The following is a 23528-nucleotide window of genomic DNA, read 5'->3' as shown; positions in this document are numbered from 1 at the left end:
AATGTGTGACATATTATTGGTTATTCAGAGGTTGGTCACCCAGTTCTTTCACATGGATATGTCTGTCATGTTATTGAAGGTTTACTGTGAATGCCTAAAGTATGATGGATTGTGATGATAGATTGACATGAAGACCTATTGAACATTATATTTTCCTAAAAGTTGATTTTCTTTCTTGTAGACTATTTGCTCAAGATCAAGCCTCACCAATCCTTAAGCCAAAATGGAACCAGTCTTCCAAACAGTAGAGGTCGAGGAGATTACCGAATGTTACAGGATTGTCAAAAGGCTTGGTCAGGGGGCTTATGGACAAGTCCTACTTGCACAAGACAAACTTACAGGTATGTGACCAAGGCCATAAAGCTGGATATGTAGACTAATACACACTAGATTACAAATTGTAAAGTGTTACATAATTTGGCGCTATATAAATAGTTTATAATAATAATTATTCCAAATCTGTTCATATCGGTGGATTCGACTAATTATATTATTTACATAGGGAGTGCAGACTCTCCGTTCACACAAGTGTTTACACAAGGAGACCTGTGCTTCACTGTAGGCAAAAGGAGCCAGAACAGAAGGAAATCCTATAGAAAATGATCAAATATCTGTCAATCAAATGTCTATTTGACACACAGCATCTTTTTGTCAATTATGTGCTCCCTTTCCCCATTCATTTACATGATGGGCGGAGTAAAGAGGAGGTGACTTATCTGCAGTAAGATTAAGAGTTGGGGCTGTTGTAATCAACTAATCCATTACCTGTATCGTTATTAGAATATTATTTTATCTAGGAGGTAACATCTTATGGTCTTCTTTTCTTTAGGTAAACCATTTGCACTGAAGTTGGTGAGAAAGGACCGGACCAAGTTGAAATCTTTTCTAATGGAACTGTCCCTATCAATCTCTCTCTCGGAGCACCCTGGATTTATTACAACCTACCCGATATTTACTCACACCATGGACTACTATGCGATGACTCAGGAGCTGGCAACAGCGGGAACACTGCATCACCTCATTCAAGCTGAAGTAAGAAATGCCTTCTTCATATCGTAACATACACATTAGTATCCTATTAACCAACCCAACAACTTCTCCTCAGACTGATATATAGATTATACATGGTCATATACAGGTGTGTAACTTATGATGCTCATCTTATTTTTGCAGGCCGGACTTTCAGAAGAAATAGTAAAAAGATGTGCAGTCCAAATCTCCAGCGCTCTGGACTACATGCACCAGAAAGGGTTGGTGCACAGGGATCTGAAGCCGGACAATGTCCTCCTCATGGACAGAGATTGCCATCATATCGTGCTTGGTGACTTTGGCTTAACTCAGCCTGTAGGTAGCATTGTAACCTCAATGTCACACATTATCCCATATATGTCTCCTGAGTTGTGTGACATCTCGGACGATGAATATTTAATTTTACATCCTAGTGTAGATACCTGGGCTTTTGGGGTACTATTATTTGTCATCCTTACTGGATATTTTCCTTGGAGACGCGCCATCAGTGATGACATCATGTACCAAGTATATGTATACTGGCAGGACAATCTGAGCTATATTCTACCACCAGCTCGTTGGGACCAATTTTCCCCTGCAGCAATCACCATGCTGAGAAATCTTCTTGTTCCGGACCAATCTTGTAGACACTCAGTTCTTTCAGTCTTAAATTACATTAATTTTCCCTGGAAAACTGATGTGAATGGAGGCAACACAAGTGAGGCTGAAAGTCCAGAGGGCTGTAATAATGACAGTCAACCTATCGAGAACATCGTAGCACAGAACCAAGAAGGTACCACGTCAAGCCATGGAATGGAAACGGATAATCCAATTATAATTATCACGGAGGAAGATGCTATGCTGACTCTTGGATTGGAAGTGGAAATTTCTTAGGTCTTCATTGTGAGACCCTGAAAGGTTCTGGCGCTTCTTGATCAGTCGACCAACATTGGGAACTCAAAAAACGTAAGTATTACATTTATCTGATAAGATATTTTTGAAAATGTTGGTTAGCTGTTTATTTGAGTTTGGTTTCTATCCTTGGGAAGTAAAGGTGAAGGGCGCATCTTCAGTGTTTAGCTCTGTAATGGTACAACAAGGCAAGGTTTAGGCCATAATGCATATTCTAGACTAAATAAGATGTTCTCACTTTCAGGAAAGTTTTTTTCTTTTTTATAATATCTGGAGAACTGCTTAAATCATCTAACCAGAGACGTGATAGAGTATTGTAGATTCATTTTTGTATTTTTATTTAAAATGTAAGAAATTTGTGTAGATTGTTTATAAAAACATTTCTTTCTCCATGGGATTGCGCCTACCTGCGAGACGAAAGGAAACCTGATGATGCCTGAGTACAGGAGATCGGGAGGAACACACAGCGGACGAGACAGTAAAGGTAATAACGATTTTGTACCTGATTAGATGAAATCACAGCCTGTCTGTATGGACTTCTATTTCTCCCCATCCTCCAGGGAGGCTTTTGGGATTTTTTGTGATCAAATACATCAGCAACATCTAGCCTATGTATGTAACAGGACCTTTGTTCCATCATTGGGCACTTAAAGTCAAGTCATCATAAGAGCTCTCCATACAGCAGAATATCATAGCCTGTCCAAGTATAATTTATTATTCAGGACTCGCTTTGTTAAATTATATTTACCTTACCTGGTGTGAGTCCAATAACAAACTGTTTTTTGTAACATTGTAGCCATGGAATGGAACCATTTAGGGAGAAGGGCAATCATTGTTTTTAATGAAGCCTTTTTGGGTGGGTTAATTTGCATGACCGGTTCTCTTTAAGCAGGGCGCAGGCATTGTAATCTGAGGCTCCTAGTTGTTCTCCTATAGGAATAGGTCAGAGGCCTTACACTTTTTGGAGATGCCCTTATTGTATGCTCATATTTTCTGCATGTAGTACACTCACAGGTGACGATTCTAGAGCCCTAATGCATCTAAATATTTGGTTTTAAACTTTGCAATGTAATTCTGCTCCCCAGGCATTACATGTACCGTACAATTACTTCTCCTTACATGCTGAAGGTGCGGATTTCTTTATTGTGTATATTCTAAAATTAGAAATTTAAAACTGAATATTTTAAATATAATTTGTTTAGCCGCATCTTTTCCTGAAACACTTTTATAATTTAAGATTTAAATTTGAACAGATTTTTTTAATGTGATATATTAGGAGCAGGATTTGTCTGAATGCACGCTGGTCTTCCATTGAACGGGTGATGCTGTTGTATTTTTTTTTCTTGCAGGTATCGCAAGACAAATCACTTCTTTCCTTCAATCTATTGGTATTGGACCAGCTAGAGCATTAAAGAGGATGAAGCAAGAAGTGAGGGACTTATAAATCAATAATGGAACTTGAAAGCATATTACTAAGTAGTTAATAAATCTTCAACCGTCCCCACTTTCATCTTAGTCCTATGGATATTTGACAAGATGCCACATGCGTTTTTTACTTGTTATTGTCCCTGCAGTCCCACAGATAACTGTTGTGATTAATTTATCATTGGGAACCTGTAATAGGTGGAACATTTTTATTTATTTTTTAATGGTTTTTGAGTTGACCCAGATGATGATCTAAGAATCTCGCTAATTGACTTTCATTATGAAAAAGAATATACGAGAAACGAGAACTGATGGGAAAACATGTCAATAATAACCATATTGTAAAAAATTGAAAAAGTAAAGGAGTTGTCATCTTGCTTACAGTGACTGGTGGTGGCATAAGTAGACTATAGATTATGGTGGAGGTAAGGGACAGGGCCAGCGTCAAATACATTTTGAAACTTTTCTTGTATAAAGCACCTTGTTTGTTTGTTTGTTTTTTTTCAATAAACACTTCTAAGGAGAAAATGCATCCATACGATTGATTTAAAAAAACAAAAAAATATTTTTTTTCCAGCACTTTAGAGTTAAAGGGGTGGGGGAGGCAAAATAGAACGTATAGACATAAGACATAACATTCTCTGGCCTTATAGCAGCTCTTGGGCATAAATTAGAGGTACAAGATGGGTTGTGTGTCTTGAGAGAAAAAGAGTTTTCATATACTGGAACATTATCACATGACATTCAACTTCTTAGAGATAATGACCTGAGATCTTTTTTATTTTTGGTGAAAATGTTAACTAAGGTAAGGCTAATCTATAATGGGTTATTCTACAGATATTGTAAATGACTTGGGGATAACCATGTTAGATAAATAATGAAGAAGGACTTGTATATGTATAAGTCCAGGGGGAATTTGGTCAAGACTGAATTATCTGTATCTGAACAAGTTCATAATTCAAAAATGTATGGGGTCTCCTGACTCTCTCATCCTCAATGCATATGTGTGGAGGGGGAGGGGTGGTAAAAGGCTCTGGCAGTTGAATTCCAAGGTGCCAAACTGTATCACCAATGTTCTGTTTTCCCGAAAACCTTTTCATCTTTTAGATTTGGCTTCCATTGTTCTGTGGCCAGGAGTGAAATAATCTTTAAACATAAGGTTCTAGGTCGAGGTATCTGCTCTTTAGGTACCTGTGGCTGAGAAGTTGGTGAGGATGGACAGGGCCAACACGTATGAGACTAAGAATGGATTGTGTTGGTGCCGTGCTTCCAAATGGGGGTGGGGGACAATAATCCATTACATTTATGATTTAAAAATATGCAGAATACTATAACCACAAAATCAAACCCAAAAGATCAATGGACCTCTGTCCCTTCCACACCCCACTGTGTACAGACAACATCAATACATGGGGGGAGAGGGGGGTTCAAAAAACAATTCTAAGATTCACCTTGATTCTTTTCTTAGTTACTGTGAAGCTCTTAAAGGGTTAACAAGCTTGCTAAAAGCGATTTTTTTTTCTAATCTATTGAAAGGTGTCGTTATGAAAGCAGGACGATTTATATAACTCATATCTATCCATCTTGGAAAACTCATTCAAAATTAGCCAAAAAGTAATTGATCCTGAATTCCCAAAAAAATTATAAAATTGGTGTTTTGATTTTCAATCAAAAATCATAATAATTTTTCAATTTATGCCAACACTAAGCAGATAAAAACCATAATTTACCATAAAATGTGGGTAGTAAGACTACAGGAGGTCTCCTACTTAAGAACACCTGACTTATAGACGACCCCTATTATTGTTAATCCTGGTTTTTATGACAACCCAACTGGGTTGTCTGGGGCTACACCCATAAACAGTTCCAACATATATACAAATTCAACTTAAGAACAAACCTACAGAACCTATCCTGTACGCAACACGGGGACTGCCTGTATTTGTCTTGAAATCATATCATTCTAGCAGAATTATAGAAAAATTCACCATATTCAAAATTTGAGGTCCAAAGTGCTGGATCCTAAAGGGGGTTTAATATAAGGACCCAATTATCTCCTGTATAGATTATACAAGGTACTCTATATGTATCCTAAATGTTATCACACAATTTGTCTCTTACACTTTCTAAAATAATTTTCTTAGAATTTTTATAAAGGTTTGAGTTGGCACCAGTACTATAAGTCTATCCTACTAGATCTTGTATGTCCAACCTTTATATATTCCGTTAGTGAATGGTATAATGCAGGTTTTGTGTATTTTATTCCAGACCAGAACTTACTCTAGTTTGGGTTGTTTTAAGGTGGAGTGAGGGAAAAATCCAACACACAATCAGGGTCGGACTGGAGTATCTGGGGCCTACCAGAGAAAATGACATTTGGGGCCCACCCATTATAAATAAAGAATGCAAGACTATGGGGGTCATTTACTAAGGGCTCCGCGGCCGCACTTTCGTCGGGCTTCCCGACTTTTTCCGTGAACACACCCTCCCCTCTAAAACTAAAATGAAACATGCCATTAACCTCATTTTAACCCTTTCACTACAATGTGCAATTTACACATTGTGATGAATAAGGAGAAAAATCCCTATATACTGTAGTATGGCAGTATATGGTAGGATCTATCAGACAACCTAGGGTTAAAGTACCATAGGAAGTCCAAAAAATATTAAAAAAAAAAAAAAAAAAAAAAAATTGTAAAAAAAAACCCCTAAAAATTCAAATAACCCCCCCCCCCTTTCTCTAGAAGTCATAGAAATCAAACACATTAGGTATCTCCAAGTCTAATCTATTAAAATATATGTAACAGTTTTTCACTGCATTTTACCCCGTAACAGAAAATAGCGCCTGAAGTAGAAAATGGCACACTATTTGCCATTTTGAAAAATATTAAAAATTCAATAAAAAGTGATCAAAAGGTTGTAGTCCTAAAAATGATAGCATTGAAAAGGTCACCGAAAGTCGCAAAAAATGACACCACCCACAGCTCTGGGGTCTGAAGTATGAAAAAGTTATTAGCGCCAGTACATGGCAAAATAAAAACATTTTTTTATACAGGAGGTTTTAATTTTTGTAAATGTATGAAAACATTATGAAACCTGTACAAATTTATCCCTGTGATTGCACCCATCTAAAGAATAAAGTAGACGCACAGTGGGGGCGCACAGTGAAATCCGTAAAATCCAAGCCCACAAGAAAATGGCGCAAATGCATTTCACCATTTTCACTGCATTTAGAATTCTTTTCCCGCTTCAGAGTACACTGCAGGAATATTACATATCATCTCTATGAAGTGTCATTTGTTACACAGAAAATAAGCAGTCACACAGCTCTGTACATGGAAAAATAAAAAAGTTATAGATTTTTGATGTGGGGAGTGAAAAATGGAAATGAAAACACAAAAAAGGGCCTGGTCGTTAAGGGGTTAAAGTCACAGGGCCCCCCCTCCTCCCACAGGTCACTCCCTCTCCTCCAGGAGTTGCCACTACAAGGGCCCCCATAGTAACCATTACAGCCCTCCCAGCTGCCATTACAGCAGCCCCACTCCCCCCAGAGCTAACATTAAAGGGCCCCTCTCCCCCCCAGACATGAAGACATGAACTCACAGGGGCCCCTCTCCCCCCCAGACATGAACTCACAGGGTCCAATCTCCCCCCCAGACATGAACTCACGGGGCCCTTCTCCCCCCTGAAATCAGAGCTGCCTTTACAGGGCCACCCGTCCCCTCACCTCCTCAAGTGGCTACTGACGGCCATGATGGTTTCAACACGTCACGCTGCTCCTTCCCAGTTAGGCACCGCGCACTTCCTCTGCGAGTCCCCGCACTGATGCCGGCCGCGGCGGCTCACACAAATGATGTCATTGTGCAAAGGAAGTGCGTGGCGCAGCTGTGCCGGCCCTGTTATCAAGTGTCCCAGCTGAGATTGGGCGCTGGCGGAAACAGTGTCCGTCAGCGCCCCATCATTGTTAAATTAGGCATAGGCGGCCTATGCCCTTCTAAGTATGTGTGGCGACCCGGGGCCCACCGGATTACAGTCCGACGCTGCACACAATCATGCTAGACCCATGAAAGCGGACTGTGTGCTGGTAGGATTCCACCGCCTGAGCTTGGTCGTGTGCTTATGGTCTTGGGTGAAAAAGTAGAATACACTCCCATAGAGGTAAATCTAAATTATTATTCGGTAATTACTATTCACCCCTGTGGAAGAAGGGCATCTGTGCTGTGTCTGGCTTTTCTCCCAACTTCTGACCATATAAGACCCTGCAACTAACTAAAAGGAATAATCCATAGTGAATAACCCCATTAATTAAACCCCTTGATCACCAGGCAGTTTTACATTTTGTGTCTCCATTTTTCACTCCCCACTTTCAAAAATCTATAATATTTTACTTTTCCATGTAAAGAGCTGTGTGAGGGCTTGTTTTGAGTTACCAATGGCACTTCTTATTGACAGTATTCCGTGCCATGTACCGGGAAGCGGGGAAAAAATTCCAGATGCAGGGAAATTGATAAAAAAAAAATGCATTTGCACCAATTTTCTAAAATTAGTTTTTTTCATGTTTTTTCACTGTGTGCCCCAAATGACACATCTTGTTTATTCTTTGTATCAGTAAGATCATGGGGATACTTCATTTTACATAGGATTTATTGTGTTTTTAATACATTTTAAAAAAAATTAAAACCTTCTGTCTGAAAGAATTATTTATTTTTTGGTTTTGCCATCTTCTGGTGCTTTCATACTTGGGTTTACAGAGCTTAGGTGATAGGTGTCACTGTTTGCGAGATGAGCCAAAGTTTTCTTTGCTACCATTTTGACTGTATGGCCTTTTCATCACTTTTTATAAAAAAAAATGTTTTTTCATGTTGTAAAAAAGGCAAAAAAGCGGAATTTGGGGGCTATTTTCAACGCTGGGAACAGTTATATTTTGATCAAACATTTTGGGATGTGGGGATACAGAACATATTTATAATTTTTACTGTTTTATATTTAGGAAATGGGGAAGAGGGTGATTTTAAATTTTTTTCTTACTATTTTTCAGACCCCCCAGAGAACTTTAACCCTAGGTTGTCTGATCCTACTATATACTGCAATACTACAGTCAGTAATAGATCATATATAAAATCCTATGTGCTAGTGGCATATTGTAGCAGATCTTCGGAAACCATAAAGCTTCAAGTCTTGTAAAGACCCAAGGCTGTCATGGCGACAGATAATCACTCCCCGATAACGTAATGAAGAGTGACTATCGTACCCATCATGCCCACACGATGCCGGCTTTTGTCTGCCCCCGGCGGAAATCAATAACCGGATAACCCCAATCGCGAACGTTAGCTGCAATCACCCCCCTTGTATGGAGGGGGCTCAGCCTGAAAGGGGTTATTTTTTTATTTTCAAAATGTATTGAAAAATTGTTTATTAATTAAAAAAAAACAAAAAAAAACACTGAAATGGGTTTGTATAAAGTGGTAATGAAATGCTGGTCCTGCTTAAAATTTGAGGTTTTTTATCGCTCTAGACGAAGAAGAGTTAAGGACAACTTTTTGTAACCATATCAGAAACAAAATGTATTTTAAAACAATTCATGTGTTAAAATGTGTTATAAAGTGATAAAGAGAATCTGGTCCTGCTTAGGAATAGGGTTTGTCTTCTAGACAAGGAGAAGTCAGATGTAAATGTCAGACTTCCAGGGGTGAGGAGCTTCTCCTGGAGGCTGTGGAGAAACTCCTGGGAATAAGATGAAACCATAAGTAACGGCTTGTGTCCACAAACACAGGGGATTAATGTGTTAATGTCATGGTAATGGGCACAGGTTAGACCACTCTGAGGACATCCTCTCGGAGACACTGGGAGCAGGATGGAGATCTAGATAATTTCTTGTTGTGTGAAATGTCTGGTACCTGGACAGAGGTGTAGGGTGAAAATGAAAAATCCCTACGAGGTCCCCAATTATAATGCACCATATAGTCCTGGGGAAACATTTATCAATTATAAACCGCTGGCTTTTTGAAGGTTTTAAATGTTTTTTTCAAGGTGTTAACATTTTTCAAGAAGAGAATTTTTCCTTGAAGAATAATATAATTGCACAATAACTACAGTTTTGTGTCCACATATGGAGAAGGTTAAAGATATGAATATCATGGTAATGGGCACAGATTAGACCACATGGAGAAACTAGGATCCGGATGGTCTTTATTGATCCTCTCATTATTATAGAGGCATTTCACAGAACTCCTCATAAAGACAGAGGTGTAACCTAAAACCATGGTTTCATAATATATAATCTGCACCAGGTCCCCAATTATAATCTATATAATCCTGGTTTCTTTGTATTACGGTCTCTATATGGACCCTATAAGGCTCCTAGGCCCATGTTTGGCCCTGCTATTATGCACCCCTCAGAACATGTAAATGGACACATATAGTGACTGTATAATCTCCATGTCTATTGCTGTACACCCAGGACATTCACATTGGGTAGGAGTTGACAGGAATATTATTCTGCTCACTAAAATTACTTCTTCATACACTTAACCAACGAGGTGCTCTGAAAAACATGGCAAAACGCCGTAGGGGGACTGGTGAGCCCCATACATAGTAGAGGGTTGGCTGCACCTGGCATTGTCAATGAAGTCAGTTTTCCTCAAATGTTTATACATATTAAAAGGGCATCTACCACCAGGATGAAGATTTGTATACAAAGGGAGAACTGTGGCACGGCCCTAATTAATTTTTTCCAGGTATGGTACAGTGGGAAGTACATCCATCAAAATGGATGGACGTATTGGCCATTGAAATGCATGGGGCTGTACGCTACCCATACCGCAACACTATAGTAGGGATTATGGATTTGTCTACTGTTTTGGCTTCAAGTTACAATGAGTTTTTGCAGACATTTTATTTTTCACCCCTTCTTTTCCATCTATAATGATTATATTTATTTGTAGGAATGTTTTCTGCCATTGTGGTGGGACTTTGGCAGTTTTTGGGTTCACTTTCTAATGTGCTTTTTACCCTGTCAAAAATAAGCATTTTTGTTGATTACATTGTTCAACTATAAGTTGGTTCTCAATATTGGATCAGTGGATGTCGCAACATCAGAGAATACGGCAATTGTTGGACCTCCTTTGAATTCATATTAATTAGCTATCAAAGAGTCTTCAATATTCCAAACATGAGGAATAAAAAAAAGTGTTTTTTTGGTTTGTTTTTTTACCATGACGTCTAGGTTGATGGGGGTCCCAAGTATCACCCTTCCCCCAGCAATCACAAGAAATAGGGGTCCACAAATCCCCAGTGTTACCCCATGTTATGTAGATGAGAAAAAAAATTACTTGTGACTCTTGTGAAACATCTACGTCCTGATGCTCCATACAAGTGAGTGAAGTCATATGTACAACCATAATCTCTTCAAATTGGATAACTGTAGGGGGGGGGGTACCTATAGACGTTTTATTCCACTGATCACTGGGTGTTATGGTTGTTGGAGCCCGAGTCATCAGACACTTGTCTACTAAAAACATAATCCTCAGTGACCCAACAATTCAGACCTGGCAAATCTATAAAGAATCTTGGTATAGATTCTGTACCCTCAATCTGGGACAATTTACTTTATACTACATGAAGTTGTTACCCAATACTTCCATATGTGGGATAGAAAACTGACCAAAAGAAGATGTTCATGAATACAATGATTAGGCAGGTGGTCAAAGTTCTACCAGTGGGTCAAGCATAGAAGGCAACCAAAAACCATGGCTTAATATAGGACAAATATAATAATGAGGATAATTGTATATCTAGATATGTAAGATGTGAATAGTTCCACAAAATGTGGACTCATTTTATGAGAATGAACACTCGTTACAATGTTGATGCATGAGAATTGTATATCTCCCTAAAGAACATTTTTTTCTGTTGTGATCAAATTAGTAGAAGATGAGGTGTGACTAAGGTTTAGGTAATTTCAGGACAAATGACATTAGCATTTTACTAACACTATAAACAATCCTGAGGTGGCTACTCCCTGATCCCTTGTTCCCTGATCAGCTCCTTAGTCGGTCTCTTTAAATAACAATGGGGTCTCCATGACTGGCCAAGGTCTAGGTGATGAGTCATTAGCAACTTAATAGAAGCTTCTGCCATCCAATGATAATAGAATGGGGGTAACCTTTAGGCATTGGATCACCTCATGTATAAAATAGAGGTAGAAGATGGGACTTGTTAGTTTATTCTTGAGTATTTCTCAGATAAACTTGGAGGAGAGGGCAAAAGAGTTTTCTTAGCCTAAACCACTATAGAGCGACTTCATTCAACTTCTTAAAGACACCTAACTGGACATCTTCTGTACCCTTGACTGACTGGACATCTTCTGTACCCTTGACTGACTGGACATCTTCTGTACCCTTGACTGACTGGACATCTTCTGTACCCTTGACTGACTGGACATCTTCTGTACCCTTGACTGACTGGACATCTTCTGTACCCTTGACTGACTGGACATCTTCTGTACCCTTGACTGACTGGACATCTTCTGTACCCTTGACTGACTGGACATCTTCTGTACCCTTGACTAACTGGACATCTTCTGTACCCTTGACTAACTGGACATCTTCTGTACCCTTGACTAACTGGACATCTTCTGTACCCTTGACTAACTGGACATCTTCTGTACCCTTGACTAACTGGACATCTTCTGTACCCTTGACTAACTGGACATCTTCTTCACCCTTGACTAACTGGACATCTTCTTCACCCTTGACTAACTGGACATCTTCTTCACCCTTGACTAACTGGACATCTTCTTCACCCTTGACTAACTGGACATCTTCTTCACCTAAAACCACAACTACAGAACTAAGGTAAGACCAATCATCTAAGTTGTGTTTTTTTGTTGTTGGTTTGTTTTCCTGATGTTATTACTAATGAGTTTGGAGTTTTCAATGTCCTATAATGAACAAAACTAAAAATAATATTTGGATAACAGCTTTGTTAGAATAAAATGTAGTTTTAGCCTGTTCTTGGTTATAATTATGGAAAAATTGAATAACCAATAAGTCCAACATTATGAATTAATTTGGGCTGGTCACACAGTCCTTTCACATTATACTGTGAATACCTAAAGTATGATGGATTGTGATGATATATTGACATGAAGACCTATTGAACATTATATTTTCCTAAAAGTTGATTTTCTTTCTTGTAGACTATTTGCTCAAGATCAAGCCTCACCAATCCTTAAGCCAAAATGGAACCAGTCTTCCAAACTGTAGAGGTTGAGGAGATTACCGAATGCTACAGGATCGTCAAAAGGCTTGGTCAGGGGGCTTATGGACAAGTCCTGCTTGCACAAGACAAACTTACAGGTATGTGACCAAGGCCATAAAGCTGGATATGTAGACTAATACACACTAGATTACAAATTGTAAAGTGTTACATAATTTGGCACTATATAAATATTATTATTATTCTGCTCATATTGGTGGATTCGACTAGTGATGTAATCTACAGAGGGATTGCGGACTCTTCGTTCCTTATCCCTTATTTGTTGTAATCTCTGGTAGAATCTGCCTCATTTTGTTACATATTTATTTGTTTTTTTGAGTGAGAACAGTGAATGTCGCTCTTCTCTCTCCTGTGACCACTGACTGGTTAGCGTAGAGGATATTTCCTGCCCAGTTAGGAGTTTACACAAGGAGACCTTTGCTTCACTGTAGGCAAAAGGAGCCAGAACAGAAGGAAATCCTATAGAAAATGATCAAATATCTGTCAATCAAATGTCCATATAACATAGCTTCTTTTTTTATCAATTACGTGCTCACTTTTCTCCGCCCATCATGCAAGTGTTATGAATGGGGAAAGAGGAGGTGACTTATCAGCTGTTGGATTAAGAGTTGGGGCTGTTGTAATCAACTAATCCATTACCTGTATAGTTATTAGAATATTATTTTATCAAGAGAGATCTAGGAGGTAACATCTAATTGTCTTCTTTTCTTTAGGTAAACCATTTGCACTGAAGTTGGTGAGAAAGGACCGGACCAAGTTGAAATCTTTTCTAATGGAACTGTCCCTATCAATCTCTCTCTCGGAGCACCCTGGATTTATTACAACCTACCCAATATTTACACACACCATGGACTACTATGCGATGACTCAGGAGCTGGCAACAGCGGGAACACTGCATCACCTCATTCAAGCTGAGGTAAGAAATGCCTTCTTCATATAGTAACATACACCTTATTTATCCTATTAACCAACCCAACATCTTCTCCTCAGACTGATGTATATGACCGTGTATAATCTATATGTGTGTAACTTCTGATGCTCATCTTATTTTTGCAGGTTGGACTTTCAGAAGAAATCGTAAAAAGATGTGCAGTCCAAATTTCCAGCGCTCTGGACTACATGCACCATAAAGGGTTGGTGCACAGGGATCTGAAGCCGGACAATGTCCTCCTCATGGACAGAGATTGCCATCATATCGTGCTTGGTGACTTTGGCTTAACTCAGCCTGTAGGCAGCATTGTAACCTCAATGTCGCACATTATCCCGTATATGTCTCCAGAGTTGTGTGACATCTCGGATGACGAATATTTAGTTTTACACCCTAGTGTAGATACCTGGGCTTTTGGGGTACTACTATTTGTCATCCTTACTGGATATTATCCTTGGAGACGCGCCTTCAGTGATGACATCATGTACCTGGACTATGTATACTGGCTGGACAATCTGAGCTATATTCCCCCACCAGCTCGTTGGGACCAATTTTCCCCTGCAGCCGTCACCATGTTGAGCAATCTTCTTGTTCCGGACCAATCTTGTAGACACTCAGTTCTTTCAGTCTTAAATTGCATTAATTTTCCCTGGAAAACTGATGTTAGTGGAGGCAACCCATGGGAGGCTGAAAGTCCAGAGGACTGTGACAGTGACAGTCAACCTATTGACCAAGAAGATACCACGTCAAACCATGGAATGGAAGCGGATAATCCAATTATAATTATCACAGAGGAAGATGCTATGCTCACTCTTGGATTGGAAGTGGAAATTTCTTAGGACTTCATTGTGGGACCCTAAAAGGTTCTGGCGATTCAGTCGACCAACATTGGGAACTCAAAAAACGTGAGTATTACATTTATCTAATAAGATATTTTTGAAAATGTTGGTTAGCGGTTTCTTTGAGTTTGGTTTCTATCCTTGGGAAGTAAAGGTGAAGGGTGCATCTCCAGTGTCTAGCTCTATAATGGTACAACAAGTCAAGGTTTAGGCCATAATGCATATTCTAGACTAAATAAGATTTTCTCACTTTCAGGAAAGTTCTTTTTTTTATTATCTGGAGAACTGCTTAAATCATCTAACCAGAGACGTGAAAGAGTATTGTAGATTCTTTTTTGTCTTTTTATTTAAAATGCAAGAAATTTGTGTAGATTCTTTATAAAAACATTTCTTTCTCTATGGGATTGCGCCTACCTGCGAGACGAAAGGAAACCGGATGATGCCTGAGTACAGGAGATCGGGAGGAACACACAGTGGCGGAGATCGGGAGGAACACACAGTGGCGGAGATCGGGAGGAACACACAGTGGCGGAGATCGGGAGGAACACACAGTGGACCTGACAGTAAAGGTAATATCAATTTTGTCTTTTTGTCTATTTTTTTGTAGAGCCCTATTAACTGACACCTTCCTTCTAGCTAAAAATTGTTTTCCTTACATCCACATAAATCAACTTTATAATCCCTGGTATCAGAGAAGACTTGATCTGTTTGACCAGCCCTTTCCATCTACTTCTTCCCATACCTCTTTGTAGAATGTCATGTGACCAGTGTGACATCATTACAGGGCCTTAATCCTCCTAAAATTATTAAACTGTACACCACGTATGTATCTGATTAAATGAAATCACAGCCTGTCTGTATGGCTTTCTAATTCTCCCCAACCTCCAGGGATTTTATGTGATCAGATACATCTGCAACATCTAGCCTATGTTTGTAACAGGACTTTTGATGGTGTCATCTTGGTCACTTGACATTTTAGTGCCCAATGATGTAACAGATGTCCCCATACAGCAGAATATCAGAGCCTGTCCAAGTATAATTTATTATGCAGGACTCGCTTTGTTAAATTATATTCACCTCACCTGGTGTGAGTCCAATAACAAACTGTTTTTTGTAACATTGTAGCCATGGAATGGAACCATTTAGGGAGAAGGGCAATCATTGTTTTTAATGAAGCCTTTTTGGGTGGGTTAATTTGCATGACCGGTTCTCTTTAAGCAGGGCGCAGGCATTGTAATCTGAGGCTCCTAGTTGTTCTCCTATAGGAATAGGTCAGAGGCCTTACACTTTTTGGAGTTGCCCTTATTGTATGCTCATATTTTCTGCATGTAGTACACTCACAGGTAACGATTCTAGAGCCCTAAAGCATCTATATATTTGGTTTTAAACTTTGCAATGTAATTCTGCTCCCCAGGCATTACATGTACCGTACAATTACTTCTCCTTACATGCTGAATGTGCAGATTTCTTTATTGTGTATATTCTAAAATTAGAAATTGAAAACTGAATATTTTAAATATAATTTGTTTAGCGCCATCTTTTCCTGCAACACTTTTAATTTAAGATTTAATTTTGAACAGATTTTTTTAATGTGATATATTAGGAGCAGGATTTTTCTTGAATGCACGTTGGTCTTCCATTGAACGGGTGATGCTGTTGTATTTTTTTTTTCTTGCAGGTATCGCAAGACAATTCACTTCTTTCCTTCAATCTATTGGTATTGGACCAGCTAGAGCATTAAAGAGGATGAAGCAAGAAGTGAGGGACTTATAAATGAATAAAGGAACTTGAAAGCATATTACTAAGTAGTTAATAAATCTTCAACCGTCCCCACTTTCATCTTAGTCCTATGGATTTTTGACAAGATGCCGCATGCGTTTTTTAATTGTTACGGTCCCTGCAGTCCCACAGATAACTGTTGTGATTAATTTATCATTGGGAACCTGTAATAGGTGGTAAATTTTTTAATTCTTTTAATGGTTTTTGAGTTGACCCAGATGATGATTTAAGAATCTCGCTAATTGACTTTCACTATGAAAAAGAATATACGAGAAACGAGAACTGATGGGAAAACATGTCAATAATAACCATATTGTAAAAAATGGAAAAAGGAAAGGAGTTGTCATCTTGCTTACAGTGACTGGTGGTGGCATAAGTAGATTGTTTGTTTTTGTTTTTCTTGTTTTTTTGTTTTGTTTTTCAATAAAACACTTCAAGCAGAAAATGTATTCTATATGGTTGATTTAAACAAAAAATAGATTTTTTCTCCAGCACTTTAAAGGGGTGGGGGAGGCAAAATAGAACGTATAGACATAAGACATAACATTCTCTGGCCTTATAGCAGCTCTTGGGTATAAATTAGAGGTACAAGATGGGTTGTGTGTCTTGAGAGCAAAAGAGTTTTCATATACTGGAACATTATCACATGACATTCAACTTCTTGTCAATGACTTGGGGATATTCTTGACTTGTTCTAAATAACCAAAGTGTTAGGGTTGGGAAACACAGAAGACAGGGGATAGTGTGCCCTGAGCTTGCCCCAACCTCTGTCCCTTCCTATATCCCCCCCACGCTAAATCGTGGGGCGACTACTTGAAGACTCGAAATACACTGGATAAGTGTGGGAAGGGAAACAGACTGACAAACAGAAAACACAAAAGAATGCTAAACTAGCCGGAGTAACAATGAGAGGGTACATCAAGAACAAAATCAGTAAGCAAAGAGTCAATGTCATAAACTAGCCGAGGTCACAACAACACAGATACAGAGCAATACAACCTAATGCAGCAAGCGAGTGATGAAGGGATTTCACAGTGGCACAGGTGACTAGTGAAGCTGCAATTTATGTAGCCAGAACTCCACCTCCAAAACCTGATAGGAGCTGGACAGCTTCTGGGAATTAACCCCTCAAGGTGCAGAACAACCAGGCACCATGCAGAGGTACCACAAGTCCCAGCAGTTCCGAACACAACTCCTAGACAGTGCGAGATCTTAGCAGCCGCTGCCCGGGACGAGAGGTAGAGTTTGCGCGGATACGCGCCGGGGGTTGGAGAACGCTGCTGGCACCAGCAGAAGATACAGAAGTCCCAGCATTCTCCCTAGCGAACCTGACACACAGTATATAAATAACAAAATATAGGACTTGTATATGTAGAAATCCAGGGGGAATTTGGTCAAGACAGAATTATTTGTATCTGAACAAGTTCATAATTCAAAAATGTATGGGGTCTCCTGACTCTCTCACCATCAGTGCATATGTGTGGAGGGGGAGGGGTGGTAAAAGGCTCTGGCAGTTGAATTCCAAGGTGCCAAACTGTATCACCAATGTTCTGTTTTCCCGAAAACCTTTTCATCTTTTAGATTTGGCTTCCATTGTTCTGTGGCCAGGAGTGAAATAATCTTTAAACATAAGGTTCTAGGAGGTATCTGCTCTTTAGTTACCTGTGGCTGAGAAGTTGGTGAGGATGGACAGGGCCAACACGTATGAGACTAAAAATGGATTGTGTTGGTGCCGTGCTTCCAAATGGGGGTGGGGGACAATAATCCATTACATTTAGGATTTAAAAATATGCAGAATACTATAAACAGCAAAATCTAAAACCCAAACGTTCAATGGACTTCGGTCCCTTCTACACCCCACTGTGTACAGACAACATCAATACATGGGGGGGGCGAGGGGGGGTTTCAAAAAACATTTTTACTACAAATTTGTTTTCCTTTTATTTCTAAAGACTAATAATTTAAGAAAAGAATCAAGGTGAAGCTTAGAATTTTCAGTTACTGTAAAGCTCTTAAAGGGTTAACAAGCTTGCTAAAAGCTATTTTTTTTTTCTTATCTATTGAAAGGTGCCGTTATGAAAGCAGGATGATTTATATATCTCCTATCTATCCATCTTGGAAAGCTCATTCAAAATTAAAATCCGCCAAAAATTAATTGATTCTGAATTCCCAGAAAATTATACAATTGGTGTTTTAATTTTTAAAAGTTATGCCAACACTAAGCGGATAGAAACCATAATTTACCCTATAATTTTGGTAGTAAGACTACAGGTAGTGTCTTGCTTAAGAACACCTGACTTCTAAACGACCCTTATTATTGTTAATCCTGGTTCTTATGACAACCCAACATTAAAAACCCAATTGTCAGGGACCAGATGTCCAATTTTGTCTGGGGCTACACAATTCAACTTAAGAACAAACCTACAGAACTTATCCTGTACATGACTGTATTTGTCTTGAAATCTTGTCATTCTGAACATGGTTAATTTTTCTATAATTCTGCCAAACTGCTGGATCCTAAAGGGGTTTTAATGTAAGCCCCCAATTACTTTATGCATAGATTATACAAGGTTCTCTATATGTATCCTAAGTGTTATCACACAATTTGTCCCGTACACTAAAAACTAAAAGGAAAAGCATTTTAGAAAAAGACTTGACTATAAGTCTATACTACTAGACCTTGTATGTCCTCCCTATGCTCATATAATATAATATGATTCCATTAGTGAAGGGTATAATGCAGGTTTTGCTGGTAGGATTCCACCGCCTGAGCTTGGTCGTGTGCTTATGGTCTTGGGTGAAAAAGTAGAATACGCTCCCATAGAGGTAAATCTAAATTATTATTCGGTAATTACTATTCACCCCTATGGAAGAAGGGCATCTGTGCTGTGTCTGGCTTTTCTCCCAACTTCTGACCTTTATAAGACCCTGCAACTAACTAAAAAGAATAATCCATAGTGAATTACCCCATTAATTAAACCCTTTAATCCCCAGGCCGTTTTAAATTTTGTGTTTCCATTTTTCACTTCCCACCTTCAAAAATCTATAATATTTTACTTTTCCATGTAAAGAGCTGCGTGAGGGCTTGTTTTGAGTTACCAATGGCACTTCTTATTGACAGTATTCCATGCCATTTACCGGAAAGCGGGGAAAAAAAATTCCAGATGCTGGGAAAGTGATGAAAAAAATTTGCATTTGCGCCATTTTCTTCTGGGTTTTTTTTTTTTTTTCAGGTTTTTACACTGTGTGCCCCAAATGACACATCTTGTTTATTCTTTGTATCAGTAAGATCACGAGGATACTTCATTTTATAAAGGATTTATTGTGTTTTTTAATACATTATTTTAAATTATTTTAAACCTTCGGTCTGAAATAATTTTTTTAGTTTTGCCATTAGAGATGAGCGAACACTAAAATGCTCGGGTACTCGTTATTCGAGACGAACTTTTCCCGATGCTCGAGTGCTCGTCTCGAATAACGAACCCCATTGAAGTCAATGGGAGACTCGAGCATTTTTCAAGGGGACCAAGGCTCTGCACAGGGAAGCTTGGCCAAACACCTGGGAACCTCAGAAAAGGATGGAAACACCACGGAAATGGACAGGAAACAGCAGGGGCAGCATGCATGGATGCCTCTGAGGCTGCTTAATCGCACCATTATGCCAAAATTATGGGCAACAGCATGGCCATGACAGAGTGACAGAATGAAGCTAGATAGCATGTAAAACATCCAATAATTGACCCTGACACTATAGGGGACGGCATGCAGAGGCAGAGGCAGCGGCAGCAGGCTAGAGAGTGGCATGGCAACATACCCTAAATGGACTCAGGCTTCAAACCAATGGGTGGCAGAGAGGAACCAAAGGAGGTGAGCAAGAAGCGCTCAAATAATATCGGTACATGATAAAAGTTTGCCAGTATATTTTGTGGATTACACAGCAGGGTGGCGACAAAGTTAACATGGAAGCCATGAAAACAACCCAAAATTCTGCCTGACACAGCTCGTTTGATAAGGGGACCATGTATGGAGGCAGTGAACTAGTAGTAGATTAAAGGTGCTGCAGTTAAAACTATGTTAGTTGGATCTTGGCATGGAGCTGGCGCTCCGCTGCCAGGCGAGCTTTCGCCAATCCAAGCCCCTGTCTATAGGCTACTCCCCAAACAGCACTTCTAAGAACCTTTTGTATAAGATCAAGTGTAGTAGCGTTCTTATAAGTTTAGGATATGGCGGGTGAGGGGAATGTAAACAGATGCGCAAGAAGCGCTGAAATAATATCCCTAAATGGTAAAAGTTTGCAAGTATATTTTGGGGATTACACAGCAGGGTGGCGACAAAGTTAACAACTTTGATGTGGAATGCCCTGTAATAGCTCTTGGGCGGTGTGCCTTTTATCGCCTAGGCTCAGCAGTTTCAGCACCGCCTGCTGTCGCTTAGCGACGGCACTGCTGCTGTGCCTAGAGCTACCGACTGATGGCGCCATGCCCACGGATGGTAATTCGGAGGAGGAGGAGGTGGAGGAGGGGTGGGAGGAGGTATAGTAGGCCTTTGAGACCTGGACCGAGGTAGGCCCCGCAATTCTCTGCGTCGGCAGTATATGACCAGCCCCAGGGTCAGACTCGGTCCCAGCCTGCACCAAGTTAAGTGTAGTAGCGTTCTTATAAGTTTGGGATATGGCGGGTGAGGGGAATGTAAACAGATGCGCAAGAAGCGCATGATGCGCATGGAGCTGGCGCTCCGCTGCCAGGCGAGCTTTCGCCAATTCAAGCCCCTGTCTCTAGGCTACTCCCCAAACAGCACTTCTAAGAACCTTTTGTATAAGATCAAGTGTAGTAGCGTTCTTATAAGTTTAGGATATGCCGGGTGAGGGGAATGTAAACAGATGCGCAAGAAGCGCATGATGCGCATGGAGCTGGCGCTCCGCTGCCAGGCGAGCTTTCGCCAATTCAAGCCCCTGTCTCTAGGCTACTCCCCAAACAGCACTTCTAAGAACCTTTTGTATAAGATCAAGTGTAGTAGCGTTCTTATAAGTTTAGGATATGCCGGGTGAGGGGAATGTAAACAGATGCGCAAGAAGCGCTGAAATAATATCCCTAAATGGTAAAAGTTTGCCAGTATATTTTGTGGATAACACAGCAGGGTGGCGACAAAGTTAACAACTTTGATGTGGAATCCATGAAAACAACCCAAATTTCTGCCTGACACACCTCGTTTGATAAAGGGACGATGTATGGAGGCAGCTATATGGACGACTTTTGGAGGTAGCAATGGAGACAACGTGTGGAGGCTGCTATGGAGACAATTTAATTTGGATAGTGCCTGTATGTGGCAGTCCCAAACATTTTTCAAACCAGAGGAGCAGGTAGGTGGCCCTCCAGTAAAATGGAATAGATTGAGTGCCTGTATGTGGCAGTCCCAAAAATGTTTCAAACCAGAGGAGCAGGTAGGTGGCCCTGCAGTAAAATGGAATAGATTGAGTGCCTGTATGTGGCAGTCCCAAAAATGTTTCAAACCAGAGGAGCAGGTAGGTGGCCTCCAGTAAAATGGAATAGATTGAGTGCCTGTATGTGGCAGTCCCAAAAATGTTTCAAACCAGAGGAGCAGGTAGGTGGCCCTGCAGTAAAATGGAATAGATTGAGTGCCTGTATGTGGCACTCACAAAAATTGTTTCAAACAGAGGACCGGGTAGGTGGCCCTCCAGAAAAATTAAATGCATGAAGTACTATAGCAAGAGCCAGTGGGCCCTGTCAAAAAATAGCCATTTTCCTCTGCTTTACTGTACAAAGAGGAGGAGAAGGAGGAAAATGAGGAGGAGGAGGAGTGGATCAATTATTCAGGTTGAGCTTCCTTCACCTGGTGGAGATTGGAAATTCTGAGAAATCCAGCCTTTATTCATTTTAATAAGCGTCAGCCTGTCAGCGCTGTCAGTCGACAGGCGTGTACGCTTATCGGTGATGATGCCACCAGCTGCACTGAAAACCCGCTCGGACAAGACGCTAGCGGCAGGGCAGGCAAGAACCTCCAAGGCGTACAGCGCCAGTTCGTGCCACATGTCCAGCTTTGAAACCCAGTAGTTGTAGGGAGCTGTGTGATCATTTAGGACGATGGTATGGTCAGCTACGTACTCCCTCACCATCTTTCTGTAAAGATCAGCCCTACTCTGCCGAGACTGGGGACAGGTGACAGTGTCTTGCTGGGGTGACATAAAGCTGGCAAAAGCCTTGTAAAGCGTACCCTTGCCAGTGCTGGACAAGCTGCCTGCTCGCCTACTCTCCCTCGCTACTTGTCCCGCAGAACTACGCACTCTGCCGCTAGCGCTGTCAGAAGGGAAATACTGTTTCAGCTTGTGCACCAGGGCCTGCTGGTATTCATGCATTCTCACACTCCTTTCCTCTGCAGGGATGAGAGTGGAAAGATTTTGCTTGTACCGTGGGTCCAGGAGAGTGAACACCCAGTAATCGGTGCTGGAATAAATTCTTTGAACGCGAGGGTCACGGGATAGGCAGCCTAGCATGAAATCTGCCATATGCGCCAGAGTACCAACGCGTAAGAATTCACTCCCCTCACTGGCCTGACTGTCCATTTCCTCCTCCTCCAACTCCTCCAACTCCTCTTCTTCTGCCCATACACGCTGAACAGTAAAGGACTCAACAATGGTCCCCTCTTGTGTCTCGCCAACATTCTCCTCCTCTTCCTCCTCATCCTCCTCCACCTCCACCTCCTCCGATATGCGCTGAGAAACAGACCTGAGGGTGCTTTGGCTATCAACAAGGGAATATTCTTCCCCTGTCTCTTGTGACGAGCGCAAAGCTTCCGACTTCATGCTGACCAGAGAGTTTTTCAACAGGCCAAGCAGCGGGATGGTGAGGCTGATGATGGCGGCATCGCCACTGACCATCTGTGTTGACTCCTCAAAGTTACTCAGCACCTGACAGATATCAGACATCCACGTCCACTCCTCATTGTAGACTTGAGGAAGCTGACTGACCTGACTACCAGTTCTGGTGGAAGTTGACATCTGGCAGTCTACAATCGCTCGGCGCTGCTGGTAAACTCTGGATAACATGGTCAGTGTTGAATTCCACCTCGTGGGCACGTCGCACAACAGTCGGTGAGCGGGCAGTTGGAGGCGGCGCTGCGCTGCCCTGAGAGTGGCAGCATCTGGGCTGGACTTCCTGAAATGCGCACAGATGCGGCGCACCTTCGTGAGCAAATCAGACAGATTGGGGTATGTCTTGAGGAAACGCTGAACTATCAGATTTAACACATGGGCCAGGCATGGCACATGTGTCAGTCTGCCGAGTTGCAGAGCCGCCACCAGGTTACGGCCGTTGTCACACACAACCATTCCCGGCTTGAGG

At 40.7% G+C, this 23528-nt stretch overlaps 3 protein-coding genes across 3 annotated transcripts in view; 2 read left to right on the top strand and 1 right to left on the bottom strand.

Moving 5' to 3' along the window:
* The window catches only part of EVA1A (eva-1 homolog A, regulator of programmed cell death), a 267070-nt gene that overhangs the window by 184033 nt on the left and 59509 nt on the right, over positions 1–23528 (bottom strand). The gene's annotated exons all lie outside the window — the stretch shown is intronic.
* Positions 191–1902, top strand: LOC140120780 (serine/threonine-protein kinase SBK1-like). The gene is made up of 3 exons (XM_072139723.1): positions 191–341; positions 830–1032; positions 1174–1902. The coding sequence occupies exons 1-3, from the start codon at positions 224–226 to the stop codon at positions 1900–1902; spliced, it is 1050 nt and encodes a 349-aa protein (XP_071995824.1). The 5' UTR covers positions 191–223.
* Positions 2188–14391, top strand: LOC140120778 (serine/threonine-protein kinase SBK1-like). Its single transcript, XM_072139722.1, has 5 exons — positions 2188–2404; positions 3270–3349; positions 12545–12704; positions 13338–13540; positions 13681–14391. Exons 3-5 carry the CDS (start codon positions 12587–12589, stop codon positions 14389–14391), a joined length of 1032 nt encoding a protein of 343 aa, XP_071995823.1. The 5' UTR covers positions 2188–2404; positions 3270–3349; positions 12545–12586.

This window comes from Engystomops pustulosus, chromosome 3, assembly GCF_040894005.1.
Source record: "Engystomops pustulosus chromosome 3, aEngPut4.maternal, whole genome shotgun sequence".
In the NCBI taxonomy this organism is placed as follows: domain Eukaryota; kingdom Metazoa; phylum Chordata; class Amphibia; order Anura; family Leptodactylidae; genus Engystomops; species Engystomops pustulosus.
Note: the sequence above shows the minus strand (reverse complement) of the source record. Positions and strands in the feature narration are given on the sequence as shown.